This window comes from Bos javanicus, chromosome 1 (genome assembly GCF_032452875.1).
Source record: "Bos javanicus breed banteng chromosome 1, ARS-OSU_banteng_1.0, whole genome shotgun sequence".
NCBI classification, from domain to species: domain Eukaryota; kingdom Metazoa; phylum Chordata; class Mammalia; order Artiodactyla; family Bovidae; genus Bos; species Bos javanicus.
This window is the reverse complement of record NC_083868.1, coordinates 151,395,425-151,418,122: the sequence shown is the minus strand read 5'-3', so window position 1 is coordinate 151,418,122 and position 22,698 is coordinate 151,395,425. Positions and strand designations below refer to the sequence as shown.

Below are 22,698 nucleotides of genomic sequence, written 5' to 3'. Positions count from 1 at the left end.
CACTGACTAATGCATTTATCCCTATGCCGGTAACACAGTGTCTTGACTGCTGTAGCTTTGTGGCCAATCTGGGAGTGTGATTTCTCCAACTCAGTTATTTCCTTAAGACTGTCTTGGCTATTTAAGTCCTTTGCATATCTTCATGAATTTTAGGATCAGAATGTCAACTTCTGTAGAAAAGGGCAGCTGGAAATTTCATAGGGAAAATCTGAGGATCAATTTGGGGATGTCAGCTATTATTAACAAACAGCAGAAGTTTTCCACTGAATGAACATGGGATGTGTTTCTACTTAGGTCTTCTATAAATATTTTCTTTCAGTGATGTTTGTAGCTTTCAGTATTCAAGTCTTGTATTTTTCTGTTAAATTTATTCTTCAGTACTTCATTGTTTCTGATGCTCTTGTATACAGAATTGCTTTCTTTAGTTCATCTTTGGATTGTTCACTGTTGGTGGCGGTGGTTTAGCAGCTAAGTTGTGTCGGACTCTTCCAATTCTGTGGACTGTAGCCTGTCAGGCTCCTCTGTCCATGGGATTCTCCAGGCAAGAATATTGGAGTGGGTAGCCATTTCCTTCTCCAGGGGATCTTCCCGACCCAGGAATTGAACCCAGGTCTCCTGCATTGCAGGCAGGTGATTTACCAAGTGAGCTATGAGGGAAGCCCATAGTTCATTGTTAGCACACAGAAATCCAAGTGACTTTTATACATATAAATACAATATGATCGTATGTTCTACAACTTTTTGTTGAACTCACTTGATAGTTTTTCTTTTTATTGCTTACTGTCTGCCAATACAATTTTACTTCTTCCTTTTCAATTTGGATGCCTTATATTTCTTTTCCTCATCTAAATGACCCCACTAAGAACCATGAAAGCAGTCAGAGTGGACATTCTTACTTACATGGCTCGCCTCACAGGCAAGTGTTCAGTCTGTAAGTATGATGTTAGTGGGCTTTTCATAGACGTCCTTATCAGCACTAAACTGTAACTACTTGAGTTGCTTTTAATCATAAAACAGTGTTAGATTTTAACAAAATCTTTCTAAGAATCTTTTGAGATCATCTGTGGTCTTCATCCTTTATTCTATTAATGTGATATATTCACTGACTGATTTTCAAATGTTGGAAAGGGTTTGCATTCTTGGGATAAACTGCACTTGGTCATGGTATAGTATCCTTTGAACATGCTGAACTCAGTTTACTAGTATTTTGTTGAGGATTTTAATGCCTATATTACCTATGCGTCTTGGTCTACTGTTTTCTGGTCATATATTTTGCCTGGTTGTGGTATCAGGGTAACACTGCCCTTATAGAATGAGTTACAAAATGTTCCCTCATCTATTTTTTTTTGAAAAAGTTTTTGAAGGATGGGCGTTAATTCATTAAGTATTGGTAGAATGCACCATGAAACCATCTCAGCCTGGGCTTCTCTTTGTAGGAAGTTTTTCTTTTAATTACTAATTTAATTTTATTGTTATAGGTCTAAATATTCAGGTTTTCTATTTCTTATTGATTACCTCTGATAGGTTGTATCTCTCTAGGAATCTAATCTGTCCATTTCATCTAGGTTATTTCATTTGTCGGCATACAATTGTTCATAGTATTCCTCTGTGCTCCATAGCGATGTACTCAACAGTAACATCCCCTCTTTCCTTCCTAGTTTTAACTTTAGTAACTCTCCCTTTTAAAGGTTTGCCAATTCTGACCTTCCCAAAGAACTGACTTCTGCTTTTGCTGGTTTTTCTCCTTTACTTTCTATTCCCTATTTCATTTGTTTCTTCTTTGGTCTTTTATGATTTCCTTCCTTCTACTTGCTTTGGGTTTACTTTGCTCTTCTTTTTCTAGATTTAAGGTTAAAGCTAAGTTACTGATTTATGATTTTTCTTCTTTTTAAATACAGCTGCATGCAGCTATAAACTTCTTCAATACTCCTTTAACTGCACCCTTAAGTTTTGGTTTGTTGTGTTTTCATTTTCAGTCACCTCCAAGTATTTCTCTAATTTCCCTTTGAGCCACTGGTCATTTTGCCATGTGCTGCTTAACCTCTACAAACCTGTGAATCCCCCAAATTTCTGTTACTGATCTAGTTTCATTTCACCGTGATTAAAGAACATGTATGTTGATACAGCTCAGTGCCTTTAAATTTACTGAAGCTTGGTGTCTGTCCTAGATAATCTGCTGCAGTCGGGTAGAGTGTTCTATAGACGTCAGACCTGGTAGGTCTGCAGTGTGCTCAACTCTTCTTACGGGAAGAGCATTAAAATCTCCAACTATTACTGTTAAACTACTTTCCCCTCCAATTTTGTCCGTTCTTCCTCCATGCAGGGGCTCTGCTGTTAGCAGCGTGTTTGTAATAGCTATGTTTTCCCGATGGGATGACCCTGTTGTCATTATAAAATATCCTTGTCTATCTCTAGTATCGATTTTTGTGTTAAAATGTCTGAGTTAAGCATAGCCACTCCAGCTCTTTTAGAAACTGTCTGCAGGGTGTACCGTTTTCAGCCCTTTTACTCTCGCACTGCATCTCTTGAATTTAAACTGTTGTCTCTTGTGGCAAACAGTCATATCATGTTTTGTCTTACTTCCTGCCAACTCTGCCTTTGACTACGTTTAATGTGATTAGAATCAGGTAGGGCTTAGGTCTGACACTGTGCTATTTGTTTTCTCTACGTCTTACGTGGTTTTGGTGGTTGCTCTAGTCCACCGCTGCTCCCGTGTGTTATAAAGACATCTTCCAGTACATGATTTCAATCCCTAATTTCCTCTATCATACATTTTTGAGTTTTACTAAATGTTTTTAAGGGTTTCTTTTAGTGGTTTCCCTGGAAAATACAATCAACATCTAAAGACAATCAGATGAGCACCAATTTTGCTCCAATACATCTGCTCCCTCCTCCCTTGTCTGTACTATTACTGTCATACAAATTACACCTTTATGCACTATAAACTCAATGCAGTTTTATAATTATTTCTTTACGTAGTCTTCTTTTAAATCAGATAGCAGAAAGAGTTACAGAAAAAAAACTAACTTGTACTGTCTTATGTTCACTCCTGTATCTATTGATACCTTTACTTGATGCTCTTTATTTCTTCATGTGGTTCAAGTTAGTCTCATGTCCTTTCCTGTCAGCACGACAGACCCCTTTTGGTATTTCTTTCAGGTGAAATCTGCTGGCAATAAATTCCCTGTTTTTATTTACCTTGGAATATCTTAATTTTTCCTTTGTTTCTGAAAGACAATTCTGCTGGATATAGAATTACTGTCAGTCTTTTTCTTCCTAGACTCTGAATATATCATCTCACTGACTTCTAGGCTCCACCATTTCTGATTGAATGTCAGCTATTAACCTTACTGAAGGTCCCTCGTACAAGATGAGTCTCTTTGCTCTTTTGCTTCAATATTTTTCAACAATTGCTTCAACAATTTGCTTATCATGTCTCTCGTATGGCTCTCTTTGATCTTTGTCCTATTTGGAGTTAGCTGAGCTCCTCAAATGTGCAGATTAATGCTTCTCACCAAACCTGGGGGCGGGGGCGGGGGGGTGGTTCAAGCCGTATTTCCTCCAATGCTCTCTCTCCTTGCCTTTTGGGACTATCATGTGTATGTTGGTACACCTGACGGTGGTCCACAGGCCTCTGAGGCTCTGTTTGGTTTTCTTTATTCTCTTTTAGTTTTTATACTTCTGAATGGATGTCAACTATTTTCTATTTTCAAGTCCCTGGTTTTTTCTCTCGCCAGTTGAAATCTGCTGTTCAGCCCTGAACTCTTCTATTATACTTCAGAACGCCAGGATTTCTGTTTATCATTTCTATCCCTTTATTGACATTGTCTATTTGTTGAGACATTTTTCTCATAATTTCCTTTTAATCCTTTAGACATAATTTCTTCTAATTTTTTGAACATATTTTTAATCACTAATTTAAAGTCATTGTCTAAAAAGTCCAATTTCTTGGATTAGTGAGGTACTGTTTCTTTTGCCTGCATTTCTTCCTGTATATAGGACATACTTCCCTATTTCTTTGCCTGACTTTTAACTTTTGTCCAAAACTAGACATTTTAACTGGTATGTATTGACTTTGGAAATAAGATACCAATGTTGTCACTGCTTGTTTAGTGACTTGCCTAGAGACCAATCCTACAAAGTCTTTATTTCTCATGCGTGGCCACTGAACTCTCGCGTCAGTTAAATTAATGATCAGCTAATGACTTTCCTGGGGTCATTAAAGAATCTGCCTGCCAATGCAGAAGAAATGGGTTCGATCCCTGGGTTGGGACGATGTCCTGGAGAAGGAAATGGCAACCCCCTCCAGTATTCTTGCTTGGCAAATTCCATGGACAGAGGAGCCTGGCGGGCTACAGTCCATGGGGTTGCAAAAGTCAGATACAACTTAGTGACTAAATAACAATGACATTCCTTACATCTCATGAACTGATGCGAGGTCCAGCCCTTGTGAGGCTCTCTGTGCTAGCTGTGGCACACCCTCAATAAAGCAGTTTACAGCTCGGCCTCATCCTTCATCTCCTGCTCACACAGAGACTCAAGGTCAGCCACAGCTGAGAACCTGCAGCCTCCAGAGTTCTTTCTTGGGCTTATACACAACCCTGCAAGTGCATGTGGTCTTATAGACACCCATGCATACATCCAAACTTTTCAAAAGCCCCCTACTGATATCACACGCTTGCTTTAAAGTTTTTCGTGAGCCTCTTCTTAGCTACAACTGGGACTGCCACCTCAGGCAGCTGCAATGTTAAACAAATCCCATCAATAATTTCAACAAATGCTCCATGGGTAGAGTTTTTCCTCAAAGAACAAAGTAACAGCTCAAACGAAGACAGGACAGGCCCTGATCATGGCGGTTTACAGCAAGCTGGTCAAATGGTGATCATTCTCTGGAAACGGGGCCTTGGAGGAGTTCAAAGCCTTTACGACCCCTCCAGGTGCTACTAAGCTGTTGGTTTTCACGGTTACTATTAAGTTTTCCAAAGCCACTGTACAGCTTGGAAGTAGTGGGGGATGAAATCAGGGCTCACATCCATGGCTTGCTGTTCTGAGAGTCAGCCGTTTTTCTCAAACAACAATTTTCAGATTGATGAAGGACTTTAATTTCTAGAATCCTGAAAAAGTTGATTTTGACAGTTTTTGCCAGTGTTCTCATTGTTTTTAAGGAGGAAAATAATTTTGAAAATTCTTACTCTGTCTTTCTAAAAACAGAAATCCTACATGAGTTCTTAAACCAACTTCTCAAAACTGTATTTTCACAGACTGTATCAATATAGTCCATACCAAAAAAATGTATTTCTACAGCAATCACTTTATTACCACAATAATCACTTACTTATCCAGTTTCTCTCCTTCTGCTGAATCTTTAGTTTGCTCCCAGTTTTTTATAATTAAAAAGAAGGCAAGAAAAGACAACGCTCAGAATGGGAGAAAACAATAAGCAAGTGAAATAACTAACAAAGAATTAATTTCCAAAATATACAAGCCACTCATGCAACTCAATACTGTAAAAGCAAACAACCCAATCAAAGAGTGGGAAAAAGACCTAAACAGACATTTCTCCAAAGAAGACAAACAGATGGCTAATAAACACATAAAAAGATGATCAGCACTGCTCACTATCAGAGAAATGCAAATCAAACTACAGTGAGGTATCACCTCACATGGGTCAGAATGGCCATCATCAAAAAATCTACAAACAAAAATGCTGGAAAGGGTGTGAAGGAAATGGGCCCTCTTGCTTTGTTGGTGGGAATGTAAACTGGTACAGCCACAATGGAGAACAGCCTGGAGATTCCTTAAAATACCAGGAATAAAACCACCTATGACTCAACAATCCGACTACTGGGCATATACCCTGAGAAAACCATAACCGAAAGACACATGTACCCGAATGCTCACTGCAGCATGTATACAACAGCTGGGACGTGGAAGCAACCTGGATGTCCACCAACAGATGAATGGATAAAGCCAGCTTTGGTATATATATACACAATGGACTATTGCTCAGCCATAAAAAGGAACACATTTGAGTCAGTTCTAATGAGGTGGATGAACACAGAGCCTATTATACAGAGTGAAGTAAGTCAGAAAGAGAGAAACAAGTATCATATACTAACACATATGTGGACTCTGGAAAGACGGTACTGATGAACCTATCTGCAGGGCAGCAACTGAGATGGAGATTAGAGAAGAGATGTGTGTGCGGACTCAGCAAGGGGTGGGTGGGATGAATGGAGGGAGAACAGGGAAACAGATGCCTGACCATGTGTACACAGAGAGCCAGCGGGAGTTTGCTGGATGACTCAGAGAACTCACACTGGGGCTCTGTGACAACCTACAGGAGTGGGATGGGGTGAGGGGTGGGAGGGAGATTCAAGAGGGAGCTGTATATGTACCTATGGCTGATTCATGTTGATGTGTGGCCGAAATCAAAACAATACTGTAAAGCAATTATCCTTTGATTAAAAATAAATAAAAATGTTAGGGGAAAATAAAAGCCAATCTGAACAGCCTCAAAACTAAATATCTGAATTAAATCTTTCTTCTTCTTAGAATATGTTCATCATAAAGGCTTGTGATACATAAAGTCCAAAGCCTTCCATGGATGATGGATGTATGAACTATACTCACCAAAGGTCACTGTGTGAGAACACCCAATTGTTTTACTAGGCTTTCATGCCACTTGGCACTTTTACTGCATTTGAGAGCTGCTGATAAATCTAGATAGCATATTCAAAAGCACAGACATTACTTTGCCAACAAAGGTCCGTCTAGTCAAGGCTATGGTTTTTCCTGTGGTCATGTATGGATGTGAGAGTTGGACTGTGAAGAAGGCTGAGCGCCGAAGAATTGATGCTTTTGAGCTGTGGTGTTGGAGAAGACTCTTGAGAGTCCCTTGGACTGCAAGGAGATCCAACCAGTCCATTCTGAAGGAGATCAGCCCTGGGATTTCTTTGGAAGGAATGATGCTAAAGGGGAAACTCCAGTACTTTGGCCACCTCATGCGAAGAGTTGACTCACTGGAAAAGACTCTGATGCTGGGAGGGATTGGGGGCAGGAGGAGAAGGGGATGACAGAGGATGAGATGGCTGGATGGCATCACTGACTCGACGGACATGAGTCTGAGTGAACTCCAGGAGTTGGTGATGGACAGGGAGGCCTGGCGTGCTGCGATTCATGGGGTTGCAAAGAGTCGGACATGAATAAGCAACTGATCTGATCTGATCTGATAAATCTCTTTCTTAAACGCTCCCTTCTGTTGCAGTATGACATAACTTAAATGGTTTCTTCTCTCTCCTTTTCTGACTGCTCTCTTCCTATCCCCAAAATTCAATTTTGTAAAGTTCAGGCCTCAGGTTAACCCTTTACTTCAGGGTAGCCATATCACTCAAAAACTTCAACTTCTAATACTATCTCAGACTCTAAACTATGTAATCCTAACACTGATAATTTCTTGCACTACTCTTCATTGGAATAACACTATACTTAGATGTTTTACCATCAAATTTGGCAAGTACCAAATACATCAGTGTTTCCTAAAATCGAGACGCTAAATGAGCCAAAAATGGGGGAGCACAAAGAGCATATATGGAAAATACAGTTTAGAATACTACAAAGGATTAAATTTTAAAAATCTATGTAAAAGTTAAAAAAAAAAAACAAAAAAACACAGCAAATTTTCAAGAATTAGTCCACAAAGGAAAAACTAAAAGTTTAACTGAAATAAGAAAGAAGCAAACGGCAGAGCTAAGATCCAGATGGCCTAAATCACCGATGCAATTCAAGGAGAAAGTCTGCAATGGGGTGGTCAGCCAACATACTGCATGAGGGAAATACCCAGGCAGTCAGAAGGTACTAGTGAGACTGCCTAAGAAACACAGCACCGCTTTGAAGGCCTCCTTCTCCCTCATCAGCTCACAAAGGCACATGATGAGGGCAACACTTCCTATTCCCTCGCCCTCTTTCTCTCCCTGGACCTGGAATGAAGCATCTCCAAGCTAAGGCTTACAGTCTGCTCTTACAGACAAGAAAGCCCCCGTGTCCAGAGGACACCCATTCTCCTAAACATCATACAAACGTTCCAAAGACTACAGTTACTGCCAGCTGAACTGCCACATTTTCTGGTTTACCACTGCCTAAAATATGACACGGGGACAAAGGCATGGCTCTGTGATAAAAAGCATCTGGAATTAACAAGAGGTTTCTGCAAAGTTAATGGATGATTCCAAGTTTTCACTTGAGAGGCTTACTCAAACCAATTAAACTTACCCTACTAATAAAAGCAAAAATGAATACAACTAATGATGATAATAACAAAGAACCATTTGGAAAATAGTTATCAGAGATTTTTAGAACATTAATCAAAATGCTAATAATGGTGGGGGAAAATCAAAAGAATGGCTGTAGGCAGGGAGGAGGCAGGCATTTTATGCAAAGGAACATGAGGGAACATTCTAGTTATGTTCTGTATCTTGAGAGTGGTTTTTAAGTTGCACAAGTTTGTGTATTTGCTGGATCTTTTGGAATGGTTAAGATCTGTGTGCTTCACAGCATACAAACTTTATGCCCAAGAAGAAAGGGAGAACTATAAACAAATATTAGCAATATACATGGCTGAAATTTTTGGGAGAAATGTTCTGATATCTGTGACTCACTCTGAAATACATTTTTAAAAGATGAATTGATAGGAAGATGGATAATTATACGACACAGCAAATAAAGTAAAATTGTTAAGTATTTAGAGTCTTGCCACAAGCATGTGTGTTCACTGGAAAACCTCTCTCAAGGTTTGAAAATTTCATTTAAATATTGACCAAAAAAATTGCCTCATGGAGCCAAGATTCTTTTACTGGTTTTCAACTTATGTTCTGACCAACGCAGTGCCAAGAGTGAATGAACATGAAAAATAACTAAGCGTGCTGCAAAGATTAGAGCAGAATTAACAGAACAAAATCATATCAGGTTGGTAAGGAGTAAACTTATTAATTAGTTTATCAAAGATATTTTGTTGACCATTTTGTGGTTACTGGTCAAATGGTCAGTGGTCAATGATTAGACATCAATGACTCAATGGTCATAAACTTGAGCAAACTCCAGGAGAGTGGGGACAGAAGAGCCTGGTGTGTTGCAGTCCGTGGGGTTGCAAAGAGTTGGACACAACTTAACTGACTGAAAAACAGCATGGTCAATGAACTGATAATGAGAAAAGTACCAAAGGTTCCCCACATCTTTTCATGTACATAGATTCAATTTTTGATTTCTAATAGCTTTCTTTTCGGATCCAGACCAAATTAGGCACACAACTACAAAGTTGTACAAATCTAAAATTTCTCCCCCATTTATCATAACCTCATCATGCATATGTGAAGAGTCTTCAAGATTTCAACTAATAATTATGTCTGTCTTGACTGGGCACTCTTATCATTTCCTACTTTCTCTGTTGCTCACACTCCATCTAACCCATTCAGCAAATCTTGTTGACGCCAGCATTAAAACATACCCAGAATCTGATCATTTCCCACTATGTCCCCCATCTCGCTCAGTTACAGAAAAAGCCTCCTAATCCTTCTACCCTGCACCTCCTCAGTCTATTCTTAACACAAGAGCCAGAGTAATTCTGTTGAAGTTTGACTCAGATCATGTCTCTCCACCATGCAGAACCATCCAAAGGCCCCCACACCTCACTCAGAGGCTAAGCCCCTCACGACAGCCTGCAAGGCCCTGTGAACTCGGGCCCTCTGACTTCCTTCTCCCTCACACAGACCTTCCTGTTCTTCCCCGAACATGCCAAACATTCTTCTGTCTCTGAGGCCCATGTTTCCTCTGCAGAGAAGGCTCTTTCCCAGGACATCCATGGCATTTTCTCTCATCTTTGTCAGGGGCTTCTTTAAAGGATACCTTCTCCGTGAAGAAGTCTCTAGCCAATTTCTTTAAACTCTAGTCTACCCCACCCACTCACCCTCTACCCCTCTTCTTCTGCTATCATTTTTTCCAATAAAATTTCTTACCATCCAAAAACACAACCTGTTTTACTTACTTACACAATGTTTATTGTCTGTCACCTCCCACTGACGTTAAGTTTCCCAGAACATGTATTTGTGTCTATTTATCACCACTGTATTCCTGGTACCTAAAACAGTACCTGTCACGGAGTGAGCACTCAGTGACTGGGCCGGGGGGTGGCCTCTCCGCCTAGGTGCAGGTTACCTGGTGGTGGTGGTCTTCCCCTCCATCTTCTGACTGTTCCAGATTTTCACTGTGCCATCATTTGAACACGTGGCAAACAGTGAATGCTCGTCAGAGACTCTAATCCGATTCACAGCAGACTTATGTTCGTGAAGATGTGCCACAAGTAGCCCCTTAGGCCGCCACCCTGAGGAAAACCAGGAGCGTGTCTTAAGTTTCAGTTTACAGATACAATCTTCCCTTTACGCCCAGCTACAAGCATCAACAGCCAACAGGAGAACAGTTCATAAGAACTAAACAAAGGGTCCCAAGAGCTAGTCAATACTGAGTGGCCTACTGGACCACGTCAGATATTATCGCCTATGGAGGAAGATATCCTTTCAAACAGCCTTAGAAAGACTGCCCTAGGGCCTTCTCCAGCATCTAAGAGGGCACACTAGCCATCTGCTACCAGGAAAAACCCCAACTACTTGCTCAACGGCAAGAGGTAATGACTACCTTGATGTAGAGAAATGGGGCACTAGGGAGAGAGCCCACTCCAAAAGCCTCAAAGACCCAGATCTATCACACCACAGCGTGACCTTGGGGTACTTAGGTTTCAATTCCCACAAACGTAAAATGAGGGGGAAATTACTCAACCCACACAATGACTGTATGGGTAAATGAGATATAAAGCGTCTAACACTGCCCCAGGTCCACAGTAAAACCCAAATGTGGACTTCTTCTCTGCCTGCAATCATATATTCTATGACATCAACAGATTGGTATAAACAGGATTATAAATTAGGCTCAGAATACCCAAGGATTTTCTAGTACCTTATGACATCTATACACTCTGTTCGTGTATATTCTTTTCATGAATAATTAATATCCTCTAGTAAACAACAAAGTCCCTGAGGCCAGAGACTATGTTTTATCCATCCTGTATCATTCACAATATCCAGCATAGGTCTTTGCATATAACAATCTTCAATGTTTGATTAAAAAAAAACTTTATATTTGGGCATAACATTTAATAATATTTAATATTAATCAATTTTTTAAAAAAACCTAGGGTGTGGGATGGGATGGAAGGTAGGAGGGAGGTTCAGAAGAGAGGGGACATACATATATTGTTCACTTGCTCAATCATGTTCAACTCTGCGACACCATGGACTGCAGCACGCCAGGCCTCCCTGTCCATCACCATCTCCCAGAGCTTGCAAAAACTCATGTCCATTGAGTCAGTGATGTCATCCAACTATCTCATCCTCTGTTGTCCCCTTCTCCTCCTGCCTTCAATCTTTCCCAGCATCAAGGTCTTTTCTAATGAGTCAGCTCTTTGCATCAGGTGACCAAAGTATAGGAGCTTCAGCTTTAGCATCAGCATCAGTTCTTCCAATGAATATTCAGGATTGATCTCCTTTAGGATTGACTGGTTTGATCTCCTTGCAGTCCAAGGGACTCTCAAGAGTCCTTTTCAACACCACAGCTCAAAAGCATCAATGTTTCAGCGTTCAGCCTTCTTTATGGTCCCACTCTCACATCCATACATGACTACTGGAAAAACCAAAGCTTTAACTAGATGGACCTCTGTTGGCAAGGTAATGTCCCTACTTTTCTAACACACTATCTGTGTTTGGCATAGCTTTTCTTCCAAGGAGCAAGCGTCTTTTAATTTCATGGCTGCAGTCACCCAAGAAAAGAAAATAAAGTATGTCATTGTTTCCCCATCTATTTGCCATGAAGTGATGGGACCGGATGCCATGATCTTAGTTTTCTGAATGCTGAGTTTTAAAACAGCTTTTTCACTCTGCTCTTTCACCTACATCAAGCAGCTCTTTAGCAGCTCTTTGCTTACTGCCATAAGAGTGGTATCATCTCCTTATCTGAGGTTATTGATTTCTCCTGGCAATCTTGATTTCAGCTTGTGCTTCATCCAGTCTGGCATTTCGTATGATGTACTCTGCATATAAGCTAAATAAGCAGGGTGACAATATACAGGCTTAACATATTCCTTTCCCAATTTGGAACTGGTCTGTTGTTCCATGTCTGGTTCTGTTTCTCCTTAACCTGCACACAGATTTCTCAGAAGGCAGATAAGATCATCTGGTATTCCCATCTCTTGAAGAATTTTCCACTTTGTTATGATCCACATAGTCAAAGGCTTTAGCATAGTCGATGAAGCAAAAGTAGATGTTTTTCTGGAACTCTCTTACTTTTTTGATGATCCAACGGATGCTAGTAATATGATTTCTGGTTCCTCTGCCTTTTCTAAATCAAATTTGAACATCTGGAAGTTCTCAGTTCACATACTGTTGAAGCCTAGCTTGGAGAATTTTGAGCATTACTTTGCTCAAAGTATGTGAAATGAGTGCAATTGTAGTTTGAACATTCTTTGGCAATGCCTTTCTTTGGGAATGGAATGAAAACTGACCTTTTCCAGTCCTGTGGCCACTGCTGAGTTTTCCAAACTTGCTGGGATATTGACTGCAGCACTTTCACAGCATCATCTTTCAGGATTTGAAACATCTCAACTGGAATTCCACCATCTCCATTAGCTTTGTTCATAGTGATGCTTCCTAAGGCCCACTTGACTTCACATTCCAAGATGTCTGGCTCTAGGTGAGTGATCACACCATTGTGGTCATCTGGGTCGTTAAGATCTTTTCTGTACAGTTCTTCTGTGTATTCTTGCCACCTTTTCTTCTGCTAGGTTCATACTGTTTCAGTCCTTATATCTGCCCACCTTTGCATGAAATGTTCCCTTGGTATCTCTAAATTTCTTGAAGAGATCTCTCGTCTTTCCCAGTCTATGGTTTTTCCTGTATTTCTTTGCACTGATCACTGAGGAAGGCCTTCCTATCTTTCCATGCTATTTGCTGGAACTCTGCATTCAGGTGGATATATCTTTCCTTTCTTCCTTTGCCTTTTGCTTCTCTTCTTTTCTCAGCTATTTGTAAGGCCTCCTCAGACAGACATTTTGTCTTTTTGCATTTCTTTTTCTTGGGGATGGTTTTCTTCACTGCCTTCTGTACAATGTCACAAACCTCTGTCCAGAGTTCTTCAGGCGCTCTATCAGATCTAATCCCTTGAATCTATTTGTCACTTCCACTGTATAACCATAAGGGGTTTGATTTAGGTCATTCCTGAATGCCCTAGGGTTTTCCCTATTTTATTCAAATTTAAGTCTGAATTTTGCAATAAGGAGTTCATGATCTGAGCCACAGTCAGTTCCTGGTCATTTTTGTTGATAGTATAGAGCTTCTCCATCATCAACTGTGAGGAATATAATCAATCTGATTTTGGTATTGACCATCCGGTGATGTCCATGTGCAGAGTCAGCTCTTGTGTTGTTGGAAGGGGGTGTTTGCTATGACCAGGACGTTCTCTTGGCAAAACTGTTAAGTCTTTGCTCTGCTTCATTTTGTATTCCAAGGCCAAACCTGCCTGTTACTCTAGGTATCTCTTGACTTCCTACTTTTGCATTCCAGTCCCCTATAATGAAAAGGACATCTTTTTTGGGTGTTAGTTCTAGAAGGTCTTGTAGATCTTCAGAGAACCATTCAACTTCAGTTTCTTTGGTGTTAGTGTTGGGGAACAGACTTGGATTACCGTGATATTGAATGGTTTGCTGTGGAAACGAATAGAGATCATTCTGTCGTTTTTGAGACTGTACTCAATTACTGCATTTCGGACTCTTTTGTTGACTGATGGCCACTCCATTTCTTCTAAGGGATTCTTGCCCATAGTAGTAGATACACTGGTCATCTGAGTTAAATTCACTCATTCCAGTCCATCTTAGTTCTCTGATTCCTAGAATATCGATGTTCACTCTTGCCATCTCCTGTTTGACCACTTCCAATTTACCCTGATTCATGGACCTGACATTCCAGGTTCCTATGCAATGTTGTTCTTTACAGCACCAGACTTCAGTTTCACCACCAGTCATATCCACAACTGGGAGCTGTTTCTGCTTTGGCTTAGCCTCTTAATTCCTTCTGGAGTTATTTCTTCACTCTTCTCCAGTAGCATACTGGGCACCTACCAACCTGGGGAGTTCATATTTCAGTGTCGTATCTTTTTGCACCCAGAAGTCAATACAGTAATGTAAAGCAATCATCCTCCAATTAAAATAATTTTTTAAAAAAGCTATACTGAAGGATCTATGCCTGCTAAGTAACGTTATCTTAAAATCAACTTATTTCTTTTACCAAGAAACAAACCTGAAACCAAGACCATTGCCAAACCCGGCATATTCAACCGAAAAATACCGTTCCCCTTGCATCTCTAGGTCACATGTGTGGAAAGAACAGCTGAATGTGATTTCCAGGGAGGATATGCTGGATTTGAGAATACTAAAAAATACTCTGCCATGAAGTCTAGACAATAGAACAGGCTAGGTTGAACATTTCCCCCAAGAGAAAATCAATTTCACAAAACCACTCAAGTGTGGAAAGGAAAAAATCAAAAGTCCAACAGTCATTGTACATTTCATGAACCACAAAATCTGATACCTTTTCTGGGATTACTGAATAAAACGTATAGCTTCACTTAGGTATAAAATGCGACTTATAAAGACAGATTCTATAATAAAATAGACAGAGCGTGATCAACAGTTTTTGTTTTTAAAGCAGGGCTGATAAACCATATTGAACTGTATTATAGAAACAAACATTCCAGGGTATTTATTTTCTTAAAAAAAATTTTATGTGACTACCAGACCACTTAATAATATTTCTGAAATCTTTAAATCATTGGTCTCCACTGGCATTTTTCCTACATTCACAACGGAAGCCTGTGGGAACTCATGTGGTTTTTCAATCTCTACCCAATATTTTGACCACTTGATGCAAAGAACTGACTCATTTGAAAAGACCTTGATGCTGGGAAAGATTGAAGGCAGGGGGAGAAGGGGACGACAGAGGATGAGATGGTTGGATGGCACCACCGACTCTATGGACATGAGTTTGGGTAAGCTCCCGGAGTAGGTGATGGACAGGGAGGCCTGGCGTGCTGTGGTCCATGGCATTGCAAAGAGCTGGAAATGACTGAGCGACTGAACTGACTAATCCACAAGCATATATTTCGTCTCAGTTTTTAAGATACATTTTTATTATTAAAACTATACAGAAATTCATTAAAAACATTTTTAAAAATCTGCCAGTCCAATATGAGAGATGAGCTCCATCACATAACACTGGGCATGTCTGTTAACACAGCTGAGGCACAGTTTCCATCTAAAATATCTCAAGTTTCTTTAAATTTTCTCAGAATACAGAAGTGTTTTCCCAAAAATCTTAATGTTGACGATTGCTGAGTGATGGTTGGTTATAGGTGATTTTGATTTATTTTTAAAGCACTCATTATTTTTCAAATGTTTCTACCTATTTTTTAAAGAAAATTCATAGCTATTAAACCCTTCAGAAATTGAAAGCCAGAGTTTACTCAAGGAGGTCTGACATTTAGTGAGAAAGTGGCACGACACTAAGCAGGCAGGTAAAACCCAGCACTATGAATGGGGAACATGCACCACAGACAGGATAAAACAGTAGGTAACAGGCCTAAAAGGCACTGCCAGAGCCAAGATCCAAATTCCACAAATAATGAGTTGGGATTTCTCACTTCTTGGTTCTTCCTGTGGGCTTTTATATATATATATATATATATATATATATATATATATATGTATGTATGTATTTAGGTTGCACCAGGTCTCAGGTGCAGTATGCAGGATCTGGTTCCCCGACCAGGGATCAAACCTGGCTTCCCTGCACTGGACGCGTGGAGTCTCAGCCACTGGACCACCTGGCAAAAACATTAGGTATCGTGGGCTTTCAAAGTGACAGCTTTGTGATCACTTCCTCTGCCAGTAACTGGTACCAGTTTCTTCCACTGGATTCCAGGCCCTGGCACCCAGGCTGGAATACCATTGCCCGTCAATGGCACACTTACCCGGTGGGGGGGGTTTACTCTCCCACTCAGCGTTTTCCATCATCTGCTTAGCTATCCTCTCGGCATTGCACTGCTCCCGTTTCTGTTGTATGAGCTGCTGAAGCTCAGTTTTACACGTTGTGATCCGGATCTGGTAAGTGGACGGTAAAATTGTACTACTTAAAACCTGTATTGTTGGTTTTCTATTTTGGACATTTGTCACTTCTGGAATCTGCAAAACCAAAAGAATAAGTATCTGTGTCGTAAGTACAGTATGTTTGATGATTAAAATGTACCCGTGTTCTACTTATTACACCAGACTTTTGTCCTTAGTTATGTACCAATTTTTAAATCCATCTAAATACAGGGACATATTTTTCAGTGAAAACCTAATTAAGATAAAGTTTAACCACTAATTCCAAATCTCCATATTTTAAAAAAATTATCAGTGTAGGAATAACATTAAACAAAAATATTCATTAATTTAACTGAAAAAAAGAAAGAGAATTTTATCAGTTCATTCAATTAAAATATATTGCCTAGGGAAGAATTACTGCAAATTAAAAACTTACTTCAAATATATCCAAATCATGACATTTCTCACACAGAGTAAACCTGGGACTTTTCTTAATAGAAGTATTTTTGCTATCTTACAGATGTAACTATGCTATATTAAATGAAGAATAAAAGAAGATTTTAAAGGTTCACTGCAGCCTATGAGTAGAATCATAGTTCATAATGACGACCTCACCCCAGTTTCAGATCACCTTATTTGGTGCTTTCAATACTAGATTTCTCTTTGGCTATGAAAATAAACCTCTTCTGGAAAGAAAAACATCCTTCCTAAAAGACAAGTCACTGTATTGATTTTTCCAGTACAGTACACAGCCTTTAAACATCCAAATGTAGAATGAGATCCACAGACAAAAAGCGCAGTACTGCCGGGATGACAATACCTGTGGAGAAGTCGACAAAGGGACGCAGACAGCAGCGGAGGACTCAGAACGAGGCGGCTTCCCAGCCGGCACCACCTCCTGATCACTCCCTTTAGGCAGGGCCTGCTGCATGCTCGGTGGCTCCAGAGAGCCAAACATGCTTTTCCACTCTTCATTGACATTTGAGTCTTGTTTAACATGTTTTCTAGCTATGAAAAAAGATCAGAATAATCTGAAGGAAGCATCTATGACAAATCCGTGCTTTTATTACTCTGCGTGTGTGGGCTGGAGGAAGGGGGACAACATGGACTTCATGAGGGCCGATTTATTTATATTCACGCATAAACATGTTAGCTCTCATTTCATCTCTAGGACAGATGGACAGATGCACTTTCAGTAGTGTTAGTAATCAGACCTAACTGCTTCCTAGTTGTCCAAGGCTAGCTCAATTTCAAGGAACCACTTTATCTGAAGAACCAACAAAAATATAACTTTTTCAAATGTCCTGACTACACTGATAAATATGACTTCTCTATATCCAGAATCAGTTACATGGGGTGAAGAAAAGAAAAAATAAAAAGTCCTTTGCATTCTTATGCATATTCCTTCACATGTCTGTCAGCGTTTCTATGAGAAATTTCCAGAACTGAAAATATAAGTCAAATAGTAAAAAATAATAATATTATGTTCAATTTATAAGCTCAAGAACAATGAATTTAGTGAAAATGCCCATTCCCTGCCGCTTGCTGACAAGCATCATCAGTCTTCACTAATCACAAAGGCAGAGAATGGCATCTCATTTCTATTTGCATTCATTTCACTGTTTACCTTTTAAATGTGTATCTCTATTCTATAACTTGTATGTTCAAATCCTTCACTATTTTTCTTTCGGGAGCTTGTGGTTTTTCTTACGAATGGTATAAATGCTTAACATTTTATGGCTATAAGTCAGGGGTCCCCACCCCCAGGTCATGGATGGATAGGAACCAGGCTGCACAGCAAAATGTGAATAGCCAGTGAAACGGAAACCAACCTCATCCCTCACCCGTGGAAAAACTGTCGGCCACTGGTGCCAAAAAGGTTGGGGACCGCTGCTGTAAACCGTTAATAGTTAAGTTGCAAATACTTTATTCCAAGTTCAACAGTTAGAGGTCTTTTCTTTTTTTAAAGTAATTCATCAGCTGCCCTCAAAAGCTGATACTAGAATGTTGTTGTTAGGTTGTAAATTGTGTCCGACTCTTTGCAGCCACATGGACTGTAGCCCACCAGGCTCCTCTGTCCATGGGATTTTCCAGGCAAGAACACTGAAGTGGGTTGCCATTTCCTTCTCCAGGGGATCTTCCCAACCCAAGGATCAAACCTGTGTCTCCTGCATAGCAGGTGGATTTTTTACCACCCAGCCACAGGGAAAGCCCGATGCTGGAATATAAGGATTTTAAAAGGCATGTACTTAAAAGTCAGTATATCTCCAAAAAAGGTTAAAGGGAAGAATGCATGAGATTTTAAAACCCTCACACAATCAACATCAATGTCACAAGAGTCAACAGGTTTAAATCTCAAGACTTAAAATCATGAAAATTCCATGTACAGAGGAGGCTGGTGGGCTACAGTCCATGGGATCAGAGAGTCAGACACGACGGTATGACTAACAACTTTTACTTTCAAATCATGAATGCATCTCTCCTTTGCAAGACTATTCAATTCACTGGCCGTTACCCACTAGTAACAAGATAGGAAACTTTACCCTCTTTTTACATAGACTATTGACCTTGGGTTGGTGCTTAAAGGATTAAAAAATAGAATTTTGCCTTCAATCATATACTGCCACAGAGGCAACTAGGCTTTGGAGTCAGACTTTGGATTGAATTCTGACTCCACATGTACAAATCCATGAATTTGGAAAGTTACTTAATTTCTTAACTGTATGTCCACTTCTCCACTTTTCCTCTCCCAAGTCTTCTTGCTATTAAATATAAATGGAGTCATTCACTCACTGTATTTGAAAGTTCTATATGTGAGAAATGTGACTTCTTAGTTTTACTACTAAAAACTTATGAAATAACTAGTAATAACAAGCTAACACACACACACAGAAATATACTAACCTCGCTTGTCATCTGGTTCCTGTTTGGTTTTAACAAGATCAACTTGTCTCCCAGTTATACCTAAGGCTGCCAAATCAATTACACCTTTCTGACTACTATCATGGAGATGACTCTGATCCACTATATTGGCCTTTGCCTTGTTAGATTTCATCATGAAGTCTTTCAGAGCCAAAAGCTTGTCTTCCTCTTCCTCTGTCATTCCCTAAAAACAAATAAAACCTAGGTTATTTTGCAAGTAATAATAGGCCTCAAAATGACTCACAACTGAAGGGTCAAACCACTCAATTTAAAATTTAAGAGTGAGAACAGTAAAATGAAGCAAGCAAAGGCAAGAGAAAAGGGAATTATCAATACAGAACAACAGTACTATGATCTCGGAGGACACTCTCCCTCTACCGGGCATTTTCTACTTTGTATCATGATTTATATCTTAACATTCTTTCTAACAGGCAACATTCAAGTACAATTCACCTTTGAAATCTCCACAGAACTTAATACAGTGCCTGGTAGACCTTTGATGTATAACTTCTGCAAGTGCAGGAAGCAGAAGAAAGCGTGTGTACTTGGACTTTCTCCCTAGATGTGGTGGACTGTGTGGTGGGACACTGCTGGGAAGGCACTCTGTGATGCATAACGCATTCTGAGCATTCTCAACGCACGCCTCATGGACCGACAGGCAAGTGTAAGCAACACACTGGCATCCTAAGGTAACAGGAAGACTAGAGTCAGGCCGCTGTGGTTCAAATTCCAGCCGCATTACTTACAATCTGTATGGCCGTGAGCAAGCCACCCACTTTCTCTGGACCTCTGTTTACCTATGAGGGTAATTACTAGTACCCATCTTATAAGACGATTATAAAATTTTAGTAAATTAATCCACGTAAGACAAAACACTTCAAACTGACAGCTAATGAATACTACTTAAATAATGAATTCGATGTGCAAAGTAAACATTCTGGTACTTGGAGCAGTTCTGCATTTTCTTAACTTTCCCACCTCCAAGAACTCCTGTAGAATGTTTTTATTACGCAAATGAAAAAACTAATAAAATGACAATTCCCTAAGGCCTCAATCTAAAATCCCTCTAAAACTGGAGCTTAAAGTAATAGTCACAATCCACTGGCACAAGAGGAAAATCAACTCTAGAAAGTCAAAAAGCTAAGAAATAATGAAATAAAATAACATTAAAGTATAATACTTGTACAATATCCTTGACAAATTTTTTCCAATATTAACCTGAAATTCATTTATTTACATTTCTCCTAAAATCTACTTAGACAATGACACAGCTAACAGTTCTTCTCTTTTTTTAGCCTACGTTTCAGCTCATAGGAAAGGATGGCTCTGCTTCAGTCCACACAAGGGAAGGCCAGAAAGAAGGCTGAGTGGAGAGACTCCCCAACCATGGAGCTCTAAACATATTCTGCTGAGCAAAAGCAGCCAGTCACAAAAGTCACATACTGTGTGATCTCATTTACACGAAATATCCAAGACAGGCAAATTCACAGAAACACAAAGCAGACTGAGTGGCTGCCAGAGGGAGAAGCAAATAGGGAATGACTGCTGATGGAAAAGGACATTCTTTTCAGGCTGATGAAAATGTTCCAGGGGCTTCCCTGGTGGCTCAGAAGATAAAGTGTCAGCCTGCAATGCGGGAGACCTGGGTTTGATCCCTGGGTCAGGAAGATCCCCTGGAGAAGGGAATGGCTACCCACTCCAGTATTCTTGCCTGGAGACTCCCATGGATGGGGGAGATTGGCAAGCTACATACAGTCCATGGGGTCCCAAAGAGTCAGACACAACTAAGCGACTTCACATATTCTAGAAAATGTTCTAGAATTAGTGGTGATGGTTTCACAACTTTGTGAATACACTAAAAACCACTGAACTGTGTGCTTTTAAACACTAAATTTCACTATGAACTATATCTCAATTAAAAAAATGTTAGGAATGCATCATCAAAAAACAAAGAAAAAACCCTGACAAGGACAATTAGCTCAGTTCAGTTGCTCAGTCGTGTCTGATTCTTTGCGAACCCATGAACACCAGGCTTCCCCGTCCCATCACCAACTCCCGAAGCATACTCAAACTCATGTCCATTGCGTTGGTGATGTCATCCAACCATCTCATCCTCTGTCGTCCCCTTCTCTTGCCTTCAATCTTTCCCAGCATCAGGGTCTTTTCCAATGAGTCAGTTCTTCGCATCAGGTGGCCAAAGTACTGGAGTTTCAGCCTCAGCATCAGTCCTTCCAATGAATATTCAGGACTGATTTCCTTTAAGATGGACTGGTTGGATCTCCCTGCAGTCCCAGGGACTTTCAAGTCTTCTCCAACACCACAGTTCAAAAGCATCAATTCTTCAGCGCTCAGCTTTCTTTATAGTCCAACTCTCACATCAATACATGACTACTGGAAAAACCATAGCTTTGATGAGACGGACTTTTGTTGGCAAAATAATGTCTCTGCTTTTTAATAGGCTGTCTAGGTTGGTCATAGCTTTTCTTCCAAGGAGCAAGCGTCCTTTAATTTCGTAGCTGCAGTCACCATCTTCAGTGATTCTGGAGCCCAAGAAAATAAAGTCTCACTGTTTCCATTGTTTCCCCTTCTATGTGCCATGAAGTGATGGGAGCAGATGCCATGATCTTAGTTTTCTGAATGTTAAGCTTTAAGCCAGCTTTTTCATGCTCCTCTTTCACTTTCATCAAGAGGCTCTTTAGTTCTTCACTTTCTGCCGTAAGGGTGGTGTCATCTGCATATCTGAGGTTATTGATATTTCTCCCGGCAATCTTGATTCTAGTTTGTGCTTCATCCAGCCTAGCAATTCTCATGATGTACTCTGCATATAAGTTAAATAAGCAGGGGGACAATATACAGCCTTGACATACTTCTTTCCCCATTTGGAACCAGTCTGTTGTTCCATGTCCAGTTCTGTTTCTTCCTGACCTGCATACAGAGTTCTCAGGAGGCATGGAGGGTGGTCTGATATTCCCATCTCTTGAAGAATTTTCCACAGTTTGTTGTGATCTACACAGTCAAAGGCTTTGGTATAATCAATGAAGCAGATGTTTTTCTGGAATTCTCTTGCTTTTTCGATGATTCATCAGAGGTTGGTAATTTGATCTCTGGTTCTTCTGCCTTTTCTAAATCCAACTTGAACATCTGTAAGTTCATGGTTCACGTACTACTGAAGCCTGACTTGGATAATTTTGAGCATTACTTTGCTAGTGTGTGAGATGAGTGCAATTGTGCGGTAATTTGAGCATTCTTTGGCAATGCCCTTCTTTGGGACTGGAATGAAAATTGACCTTTTTCAGTCCTGCGGCCCCTGCTGAGTTTTCCAAATCTGCTGGCATATTGAGTGCATTTGTTCGTAGTGATGCATCCTAAGGCCCACTTAACACTGCACTCCAGGACGTATGCCTGCAGGTTAGTGATCTCACACCGTGATTATCTGGGTCCAAAGATCTTTTTTGTATTGTTCTTCTGTATATTCTTGCCAACTCTTCTTAATATCATCTGCTTCTGTTAGATCCACACCGTTTCTGTCCTTTATTGAG

The 22,698-nt window shown here is 40.1% G+C and overlaps 1 protein-coding gene across 4 annotated transcripts in view; it reads right to left on the bottom strand.

The window, feature by feature from the left end:
* PIK3R4 (phosphoinositide-3-kinase regulatory subunit 4) overlaps positions 1-22,698 on the bottom strand; it is a 78,440-nt gene that overhangs the window by 13,105 nt on the left and 42,637 nt on the right. For all 4 annotated transcript variants that reach the window (XR_009737892.1, XM_061424876.1, XM_061424877.1 and 1 more), the window contains 4 exons: positions 19,142-19,343; positions 17,058-17,245; positions 16,123-16,333; positions 10,210-10,375 (listed from right to left, as the gene is read on the bottom strand). Coding sequence is in view for 3 of the 4 variants with exons in the window: in XM_061424876.1 (XP_061280860.1) it covers positions 10,210-10,375; positions 16,123-16,333; positions 17,058-17,245; positions 19,142-19,343 (767 nt within the window). In the remaining variant the exon portion in view is untranslated. The remainder of the gene's footprint in view (positions 1-10,209; positions 10,376-16,122; positions 16,334-17,057; positions 17,246-19,141; positions 19,344-22,698) is intronic.